The sequence below is a fragment of the Polyodon spathula genome, chromosome 29 (genome assembly GCF_017654505.1).
Source record: "Polyodon spathula isolate WHYD16114869_AA chromosome 29, ASM1765450v1, whole genome shotgun sequence".
Classification (NCBI taxonomy): domain Eukaryota; kingdom Metazoa; phylum Chordata; class Actinopteri; order Acipenseriformes; family Polyodontidae; genus Polyodon; species Polyodon spathula.
The window spans coordinates 5,395,142-5,405,888 of record NC_054562.1 but is presented as its reverse complement, the minus strand read 5'-3'; the positions used below and the strand labels follow the sequence as shown (position 1 = coordinate 5,405,888).

General features: G+C 40.8%; 1 protein-coding gene across 1 annotated transcript; it reads left to right on the top strand.

Annotated features, from left to right (window-relative positions):
• Positions 1–1,874: 1,874 nt before the first annotated feature.
• Positions 1,875–3,701, top strand: LOC121302173 (nodal homolog 2-A-like). Its single transcript, XM_041231990.1, has 3 exons — positions 1,875–2,160; positions 2,604–3,427; positions 3,541–3,701. Exons 1-3 carry the CDS (start codon positions 1,875–1,877, stop codon positions 3,691–3,693), a joined length of 1,263 nt encoding a protein of 420 aa, XP_041087924.1. The 3' UTR covers positions 3,694–3,701.
• The last annotated feature ends 7,046 nt before the right edge of the window (positions 3,702–10,747 follow it).

Here is a 10,747-nt window from a genome sequence, read left to right as displayed (position 1 = left end):
CGCATGCGCTTTAGCCAATACTGTAACCGCTCAACCAAACTCATCGCTCCACTGGTGTGGTCCCGTTCTAGAATACTCGAATCTCCCATTTACCGTACCCTCAGAATCCTGCAGGTCCAAACCAGAGTGCAGATTGGTGCAAACAAAAAGTCCAATCCTGGATCAAACAGGACATGAAAGCATAATCACCTCTCTTTGAAGTTCAAAGCGCAAGAGAACTGATTTGAATTTAAGATCTTAATTCAGTCAATTAGCTGATCCAAAATAAACAGATTTGGCCTGTATGGTTAGGTACTGTAAATTATTGAGAATACTAATCTCCTTATGTCACTGCCTTAATAAGTATACAATTATAATGAAATATAATAGGAATTCAAAGGGATGTACATGTCTTAATCGAGCAGTGATCTTGTGTATTTGATATGATTGGATTTCAAAGCCCTTGCAGTTTGTCTTCAGTCTCGTTTTCGTTGCGGTTTGGCAAATGTACAATTAAAATAGCGGATTAAAGGGAAGATGATCACATTAAAAGGTTCTGATAAATATACACCAATATATAAATAATTGAAGGGCCTGTTGTTATGGACGTTTGAGAAAGAAAGAAAGAAAGAAAGAAAGAAAGAAAGAAAGAAAGAAAAAGAAAGAAAGAAATATATACTTTCTTTCTTTTCTGTCTTAACTAGAGTACCAAAATAACAAAATGAGCCTTAGTCACACCGAAAGAAAGAAGAAAGAAAAAAGAAAGAAGAGAAAGAAAGAAAGAAATATACAATTGATCTCATGGTTTTATCTCTCTTTCTCTCTCTCTCTCTCTCTCTCTCTCTCAATCTGAGAAGTTGTTTTGTATCAATTCGGGGTTAAGAAAACGGTGCCAAACTCAAGATTGTTTAGAGCACTTTAATCCAGTTTAAATAAACGAAGCCACTCTGTAATCCCAATCGATCAGAATCCGATTTGATGACGTTTGTAGTGCGCGTCATCGTGCTCAGCTACTTCGTTTTCTGTACTGTTCTGCAGCTCTCCTTTTCTCTTAAGAAATACTTGAGTGTTGAATGTAAACTACAAGCAAAAGTATAGTATTGAATACCTTTGCATTCACTTAATCTATATATATATATATTATATATATATATATATATATATATATATATATATATATATATAACATATATCACAATAACACGGTTTACATTACAAATACTTATTTTTAACACTTTATATGATCAAATTACTTACATATAATAATAACTTAGCGATTTAATTTATAATAAATTAATTTTAACATATATTTCTGTTACATAATTTCTCCATGCACCTTGTTTTATGTTTGAGTTTAATGAATACCAATTAAAATCACCTATATGTTTCTTATGTAACTTTTTAACTATGCATTTTAAATCTGCGTGCATATTTAACCCTATAGGTGCTACACACCCCATGCATAACAACGGGAACAAAATACACTGTATGTATCTCATTTTAAAATATACAGCATATAACAGTAGGGAATAATATACAAAGGAACACTCGCTCTCTGAATAAAGAACGGGCCCGATTTACAGACAATGAACTTGACAGGTTCGTCCTTTTGATGCTGGAGGGTCACATCAAAGGTCCCGTTGATGTCGGGTTCATCAAAGGACACCGAGGCAACTATATAGAGTCAGGGGTGAGCAGACATCAGTTCAGTCTAGGACTAGCAACCAGCAAGAAAGAGTCTCTCTCCCTCTCTGTCTCTACCAGCAAGAGGAGACAAGCGCACCGTACTCTACACTGAGAAGATGGAATGCCGCAGTTATGTTTTCTTCATTAGTGGCTGCTTTGTGATTTTTTGGACTGGCTTTTGCAGCACGGAGCCCATTCCGTTTCCCCGAATGGAACCCAGGGCGGCTCTCCTAGGACTGTCCCGAGGACCTAGCGGCAACAACGGAGCCGCCAGCAGCAGTGGACCCGGTGCCGGCGTGCAGACCTCCATGGTATCGGAGCTCGGATACAAAAACGCTTACCACAGTCTCAGATACCCCCTGTACATGATGCAGCTGTACCGCTCTTTCAAGACCGGAGACAGCACCAGGGCAACGGCCGCAGCAACCGCCAGCAACATTGAGGAGAACCCGGTGCTGCACGAAGCAGATTCAGTCCTGAGCTTGATTGCAAAAAGTAAGTATTGCAATTAATATTAAGATAGAGCATTGCATGGTGCTGAATACCTGGGACCATTGCAATCAGTGGTCGCCCATAGTGAACCTTAAGGAATCATCGCTCTCATAATCTTATCAGTGACTGAGAGGTAATCGATCTCTCTTATCAGATGGTCCCTTGTAAACCCAAGGGGTGCCTGGATGCTTATTCAACATGAAGGTGTTTTTTGTGTATTGGTAAGAACCAGACGTCTGTTAGTCCTACAAACGTGCCTGCATGGGGGGGGGGGGTTCAATACACATCCCGACTTTGTTTTGACATTTGGCCTAGTGAGTCTACTTACTGGTTTGTTTTCTCAAGCGCATCTGCTCAATAAATCACTCATGCGGTGTACTGTACTTTGCAAATCGTGTTTAAATTGCTCTAACGCATTTTCTCTTCTCTCTCTCCCTCATCTCCAGGTTGCAGTCAAATAGGCGACAAATGGACCGTCACTTTCGACATGTCTTCCATTTCGGCCAACGAGGATGTCCAGCTGTCCGAATTGCGGGTCAGGATCCCTCATTTCTCAACGTCCGGCAAGGTGTCTGTGGAGATCTACCACTCCCACGATCGCAAGTGCGCTGGCAAGGAGGACAGAACCTGTCAGGACCGCCTCTTCCTCGGCAGCTTCGGCGCCTCGCCCACCGATACCAACTCCGCCTGGAAGGTCTTCAACGTGACGGCCATGCTGAAGTACTGGCTGCACCAAGGAGCGAGCTTCCCTAACGGAGCCGAGGCCCCGGTTAGGGGTGAGTCCCACCTCGGCGAGCCCGACCAGGGGGACACCGCTGCTCCGGAGCACAGGCACAGGCTGCGGCACCAGGGAAGCCGGGGAAAGGTGCACCACAACACGGTGGACAGAGTCATGATGGTGGTCTTCTCCAAGCAGAACGAATCCAGCCTCGCCGCGGGAGCCCCGACCCTCATTCGCGCAGTGGAGCACTCCAAGTATGTGGTGATGGACAAGGGCGTGGTGGGAGACAGCGGGCGCAGGCACAAGAGGAACCGCAAGGACCGGGAAAGAGTGAAGCTGGCGGGCAGCATCGGAGACGGGGTCGCCGCCCCGGCTGAAGGGAACCTCAAACCCCTCTGCAGGAAGGTGGACATGTGGGTCGATTTCGAGCAGATAGGCTGGAACGACTGGATCGTCTACCCCAAGAGGTACAACGCGTTCAGGTGCGAGGGGGACTGTCCCAGCCCGGTGGACGAGTCCTTTCAGCCCACAAACCACGCATACATGCAGGTGAGTCGACGTATTGATTTCTGAAACTACAACATTTTTATTTTGGTATCTAATCATTAAAAAAAATGTCTTTAACAAATGTACTAACGTGTTTACTTTTTTCTCTCTTCCAGAGTTTGCTGAAGTTGTACCAGCCGAGTCGAGTACCTTGTCCGTCGTGCGTCCCGACCAAGCTCAGCCCGCAGTCCATGCTGTACTACGAGAACGGAGAGGTCGTTCTCCGTCACCACGAAGACATGATAGTGGAAGAATGTGGATGCCATTAACCGGAGCACAGTCGACCCCCAGAAGAAAACAATACTAAACACTTAGAAAAAAAGAAGCACGGGGCTAAAAAAAAAGACCCCTTTTATTACTTATAAGAACACTACACTAAGGTTGCCTCAAATGAACTCCAAGTGACCTGTTATATTATACTCGCGGTATAATATTTAAACGCAGGGACTTTCCTACTTATTTCACTGGATCAACAGCCTTATGTTTTGTGATAATATAGGACTTCTTAAAAAAAAAAAAAAAAAAAAGATTATTATTATGTATGTAAATTAGTTTTATTAACAAAAGTGTATATTGTATTCCAAATGTGTTGCCTTGAATGTATAGCATGTGATAAATTTATATTTTTGTAAAAAACAAAACAAAAAAACAACAACAAAAAAACAAAAAAAAAACTTGTAAATAATACTATCTAACTTTATATGGCCTGTCAGCGGTCTATTGCATGAACAAAAAACTTTGCCAATAAAATAAAAATGCCATTTAAAATAATTGATTTGTGTGTCTCTATTTCTCTTCAAGTGCTGTTGCATAAACAATGCTCAGGTGTTTCTTATTAAATTGATAGTTAAACCAGAAATGGATCAAACTGCTATGCAATGGGCGTCTTATTTCCATCTCTGGTTGCAAAACACATACAGAAAGAAAGACTGCCATATAAACAAAGTTTATTAAAATAAATATCTGACTAAATAGTATAGAAGCATAGCAATGCTGGTGTGCATAGTTTCTAATGTCATAGAGACTGTTCATTCAAATATATTGGATATCTATCAGGGTTACCAAGATATTTAGTGAGCAAGTAATCTGAGTGAAGTTATCCAACAACAAACTCCCTGACCCCAACTGTGTTGCTTCCCTAGAAAAAGGAAATCATTTCGGGGGACAGTTCTACTTGTGAGACGTCTCGCTCATTAAAATCTTTTGCATATTTTTTACAGAGGAGACGATGATCTATTGAGAGATAGTAACAGAACAACGCATTTAGTAAGGAAGATGGTCTGCTTTAGTAATTTTCACGTAGGTAAAAATGGGTCTGCGTGTGATCTCACCCCAATCATGTCAGTGAAACAAAAATCCTAAATGGTTTAGAAATGGTTATAGATGCTGCTTCAAACAGAGGAGAGTGAGCATGAGAGGGACAACTCAATTCTCCCTCCCCTTCATGAAATTAGATTCTGTTATGAGGAACAAAAAAGGACACCCTGTGTGCTCTTGTTCTTAAATATATATATATATATATTATATATAATATATATATATAATATATATATATATATATATATATATATATATATTTTCCATGTGTCGAGGTGTCCTGGTATATGTGAAAGCTACAGTTGGGAGAGGTGAGGTCACGCTCTTGTTGAGTCTGAGAGGAGAGAGGAGGAGGGAAGGGGTGTGTGTGTGTGTTTACTTTGGGACAGCACCTTGGGGGGGGGCAGGAAGTGACAGGACAGGACAAATTCCTAAATGGGGGTGTCCCTGCACAGATTCACGGGAACATGTCACTTCAGGGTGACAAGATGTTGCCGAAACGCCTGAGCACACTCTACAGAGAGGCTGCTAAAGAGCTGTTACATCCAGACTGGAATGGACTGCACTTGGGGAACAGACAGAGCTTCCACTGGCTCTGGGGACCTCTCCAAACGACCCCTTCCACTGCTCTGGGGACCTCTCCAAGCTACCCCTTCCACTGCTCTGGGGACCTCTCCAAGCGACCCACTGGCTCTAGAGACCTCTCCAAGCAATTCCTTCCACTGGCTCTGGAGACCTCTCCAAGTGACCCCTTCCACTGCTCTGGAGACCTCTCCAAGCGACTCCTTCCACTGCTCTGGGGACCTCTCCAAGCAACCCCTTCCACTGCTCTGGGGACCTCTCCAAGCGACTCCTTCCACTGCTCTGGGGACCTCTCCAAGCAACCTCTCCAAGCTACCCCTTCCATTGCGCTGGGGACCTCTCCAAGCAACTCCTTCCACTGGCTCTGGAGACCTCTCCAAGTGACCCCTTCCACTGCTCTGGGGACCTCTCCAAGCAACCCCTTCCACTGGCTCTGGAGACCTCTCCAAGCAACCCCTTCCACTGGCTCTAGAGTCCTCTCCAAGTGACCCCTTCCAATGAGCACATAATGCAGGTATTAAATGCACTAAGACAGCAACCTCTCTGCAAATCTAGATTAACAGGAGAGCTCAAAGTGAATACATGAGAATAAAAGGGGCCAGGGGTCCCTTATAAAAGCTTGCCTTTGCAAAATTGTTCTTGATATGTTGCTTAGTGCACAAAATATAATTCACCTTTTAGCTCTAGAGTTGTATTTTAGAGTGACACAGTCAGCCCTCGATCTCGATATCTGTGTATGTCATACACAGCTGCGGACAAAAGCTTTGCATGACCTAGAATTTTAGGATTGAGAGATTATTATTATTATTAAAAAAAAAAGAACTACATGAACATAACTTAGATCTTTTATTTAACACCACGTAATACAGGGTAAAAACTTGCACCATTGTGTTAGAAATGTGGCCTCATCACTGTTAGATTGCAAGTTTCAAAAGTGAGTTTGCATTTCTACTGTTAGGATATTGAATTAGTGTGGGTTTGCATTTCTACTGTTAGGATATTGAATTAGTGTGGGTTTGCATTTCTACTGTTAGGATATTGAATTAGTGTGGGTTTGCATTTACACTTAGGGTTCTTGTAGAAGTACTGGGGTTAGGTGCAGGGTTATAGGAAGTAAATAAAACTTGCTCTCCCAATAAAACCATTGCAACCCAGCCACCGTGTGTCCAAGCCTTACAGTAACATTGCATGACACACACTACGCTTTATCAATTCTTCATATGTATTGATAACATGCTACTTAGTAGACACTGTTTTCTCTATGCTTTTACCGCTGTATACAGGATTACTGGCCCTTGAGAAGCTTTTGGCGTTGAAATCTACCCTCGCAATAATGTTCAGTTTCCAGTACAGTCCTTGATACTACATTGCTCTTTAGTTCTAGAGTTTTGCACAGAAGAATAACAGTCTCCCCTCGTAACAGCATAGAAACGTGTAATACTGCACGTTGAAAGCACTGTAAAGCCCAGAGAGGTATGGAAACCATGGTAAACTAATCCTTATAATAGTAAAATCACAGACAAGTGTACCAAAGTACAGTGAAAGCATGGTAAAGCACAGGTAAGCAAACAGAGGTATGGTAAAGCATATTAAAAGACATGGCAAATTGTGGTAAACTGCAGCAAATGCATAGTATAACCACAGGGAAAATTGCAAAAGTACCATGCAAATTTACTGCGGGAATCTTTCATAAGGGTCCCCCTGTTTAAACCTGCTTGCCAATATTTAAGGAGCAGGCAGCAGTAAACAAGGTTCTAATACACATTGCACAGTTCTGTAACAGCCTGAAATCAAGCACAGCCCTTGAGAGTTTTTATCACTGTATAATTTGTAACGTCCTTGAAAAAGAGACTCTGAATGCACCTACAGGTGAAAATGACTCGCCACCTCTCAGTTCCTATCCTGTACTGGGATTTATAAACCTGATTGGTGCAGAGCCTCATTTCACTGAATTTGTATTGTACATTATAAAAGTTCACAGCAAAGTGTGATAAAGCACAGTAAAAGCATGGTAAAGCTCAGGCAAGCAGTGTAAAGAAAAGGGAGGTCTGGTAAAACACATTAATAAACATGGCAAGCCAGGGTAAACTCTGATAAATCATGGGAAAACTTCACAAACTACAGCAGTAAACTTTTATAAGGGTAATAAGTAGATCTATAAACCACCTAGCTAGATGAATACAGAGTTAAAGGTATTCAGATCTGACACTTTCTAGATCATTGAAACAGACTCCAGTCTCCTAATGCAGGTCTCAATAGCTTTGCACTTTCTATGGTCCCATATTACAGCCATTGACTTCTTTATTTATTGTCTTATATGTTTGCAAATACAACAAAAAATGCTTGGTGCTATGGGAATTTTTAATATACTATATGAAATATGCATGAGATATATTGGCCACATTTTCAAAACATTTCCTCTAGTCTTTAACTCGTTCCCAAGAGGTAAAACACCTGTCCATTTAGAACAAAAAACAAGTTATATTAGAACTAAACCACCAAGTTATATATTGCAAGTTATACATTTCAAGTTATGTATTGCAAGTTATATATTTCAAGTTATTGCAAGTGCTCAAGTGCTCTCAGCGTGTTTTATTTCACATTAATTGTAACATTAATGCAATTTAAAAATAAACAAGTAAATAGGAGTAAAATATTGGAAACACTTTGAAAATACGTCCCGTTCTGTCTGATCACATTGTGTATGCATTTTGAATAAAGATGTATTTGGGATATGGAGGTCTATAAGGTTTGAATCAAAACATTGGAGGTATTTATAATATATAAACTGTCAAACTGTGCTACACGGTGCCTATGTGCCATAGTCCTGCTTCTCTGCTATTCTCCTTGAATGGCATTTATACACTGTAGAAAGTATAGAATTGATATCCTAGCTGTAGATGTTCTGCGGGGTCTTTTATTTGACTATTTACGGTCTGGATTAAGAGAATCCGTGAGCGCAGACAAGAAGTCTTCTTATCTTCCTATCACCACTTGTCTATTTTGATAACGAGCTACATCGTTTTTTATTTAAGACGACAAGGGATTACACTTAGTTTATCCCAAAAGGAAATAATAAAAACCATTTTTTCAAAAAATGGTTCTGTTTGTATCCTTTGCAGCATATTTTGTGCGGGAGTGTTTTGAGCTATAGGTGTTCGTTTGCTTTTCTGACAGCGCCGCGGGTGGTGAAATTAAAGGTTGGATTGAATATATTGCATAATAAATACATTTTAAAAAATACATTATCACGATTGCTTTATTCACTTGATCGGTTGCGATTGCCTGATTTTAATAAGAATGCCACGTTTCGTTTCCCTAGACGTTACAAACTCCAGCGCACCCGCACATAGAGGCTGGTTTTTCCAGACGGCCTAATGACATTAAACAGAGAAGCGTCTGGGGCTCGCTAACCCGAATACACACGGGCTCGGAGCGCGTTTCCACATCAACAAAGCGAGTCTGGTTCCCTAGAAGCGAAACTGCGACACCCCCATTCAACCTTCAAAATAAACCATCGGCCTTCGAATGAAGTGTTCTGTCGGTAATTAATTAGTAGCTATTAAGTAATTAGCAACGGGGACCATTACTGACTGAAACCAAATAACCTCATGTTCTATATGCTGAATCAACTAATAGGTGTCGAGTTCTCTTTACCTCGAGTTGAAGGAAGTGACTTTTTTAATGGTTTAAAACATATTTTTTAACTATAGTAAATAAAAAAATATGATAATCTAAAGCACTAAAATTCTAGTTTTTGCGCATAAGATCAAGTACATTTTGTATTTTCACCGTGTCATGTGATCAGTTTGATGGGTCTGCAATTTATAAGCGCAAGGTAATTTAAACTACAGGTTATTTTCTTGAATTATTTCATTAGGTAATGGATACGTTCACTATATTAGCTACAATGTGTTTTGCTCACACACTTCGTACATAATATTGTAAAATGTTCATAAAAAAAAAAAACACAATTAAAATATGTTTTATTTTACAGTTTTAAATCACGTTACTAATAAAAAAAAAAAAAAAAAATGTCAAAAAATATTCTTTTGAATAAGGACTATTTAGTTTGTGTTAATCGACACGATTTATGATAAATGACACACAAATGGTGTTCATAATCTGCGAGTTAATACCAAAACAAAAATTATGTTTTCCTCAATTGAACACATTGATAACACGTGTACTTATTTTTGTTAAGTGATTTGCAAATGAAAGTTTAGTTTCAGTTTGCATCGGGAATGTGTAGCAGATTGGACACAAGGTTTAAATGATATTGCATCTTGTACAACCAACACCTGTTTACTCTGCAGTTTTATTGTTGCTGTATCAGCACAGCCTGCTAGTACAGGAGCCTTCATACAACTAAGCAAGCAGGTTTGCTGTCAGCATTGCCAAACCTAAATACAAATGCATCACACTTTGTTATTTCCATCTTAAACTTTAACTGATTATAAACTATACGCTAGGGAGGCAAAATAAGCGGATCCCTGGAGCCAGCATTACACTTCAGTCATCAACACCAGGCAGAAGGATATCTGCATCATCAGATGGAAAGAAACAGAAAATGGATGGGGATGCAGAGGGATTACATTAGTTTACTGTAAAGCTACCTCTTAGTTGTTGCTTATCTTGGCGAGAGCAGAGTTCAAATCAGCATGAATCTACTCTCATGTAGTGGAAATCTATCTATCTATCTATCTATCAGCAACAGTGTAACTATAAGGCACACTAACACCATTGTACAGGAAACATATTATCAGACACTAAATTGTTTTATTTTTTTTTATCTCAAAGCTGGTTCACTTTAAAAATGTCAAAAGTCCACATAAATATATTTGCACCCGCTCCACTTTCTATGCACTTGGATGTATATTCCAGTTTGGAGCAAGTGCTGTTAATTAAAATGACATGCTGCATTAACATGAAAACGGACAACTTCAACATAAAATGGGTGTTAATTGGATTATAAAAAGCCCTACTGCATGCCTGGGAACAGTGCAGCCTGTTACACACCGAAGCAATCATTTATTTTGAAATCACCTTTCTGGTTTTCCTATTGCCTGTGTTTGTTGTGAGGTATGAGTGTATAACAGCCTACCTTACCCGGACTGGAGGGAGCACCCTTTCTTTAGGGGGGTGAAGGAGGGAGCAGTTTAGCCTACATGCTTGCCCTGGACTGGAGGGTGCACCCTTTCTCTTAGGAGGTGAGGGAGGGAGCAGTGCAGTCTCCGTGCCTCAAGCCTGCCCTGGACTGGAGGGTGCACCCTTTCTCTTAGGAGGTGAGGGAGGGAGCAGTACAGTCTCCGTGCCTCAAGCCTGCCCTGGACTGGAGGGTGCACCCTTTCTCTTAGGAGGTAAGGGAGGGAGCAGTACAGTCTCCGTGCCTCAAGCCTGCCCTGGACTGGAGGGAGCACTCTT

Bases quoted from the DNA above. Each gene is read 5' to 3' on its own strand.
- LOC121302173 (XM_041231990.1), top strand. From the start codon at position 1,875: ATGGAACCCAGGGCGGCTCTCCTAGGACTGTCCCGAGGACCTAGCGGC. The intron at 2,161-2,603 runs GTAAGTATTGCA...CCTCATCTCCAG, and splicing joins CCTGAGCTTGATTGCAAAAA to GTTGCAGTCAAATAGGCGAC. The intron at 3,428-3,540 runs GTGAGTCGACGT...TCTCTCTTCCAG, and splicing joins CAAACCACGCATACATGCAG to AGTTTGCTGAAGTTGTACCA.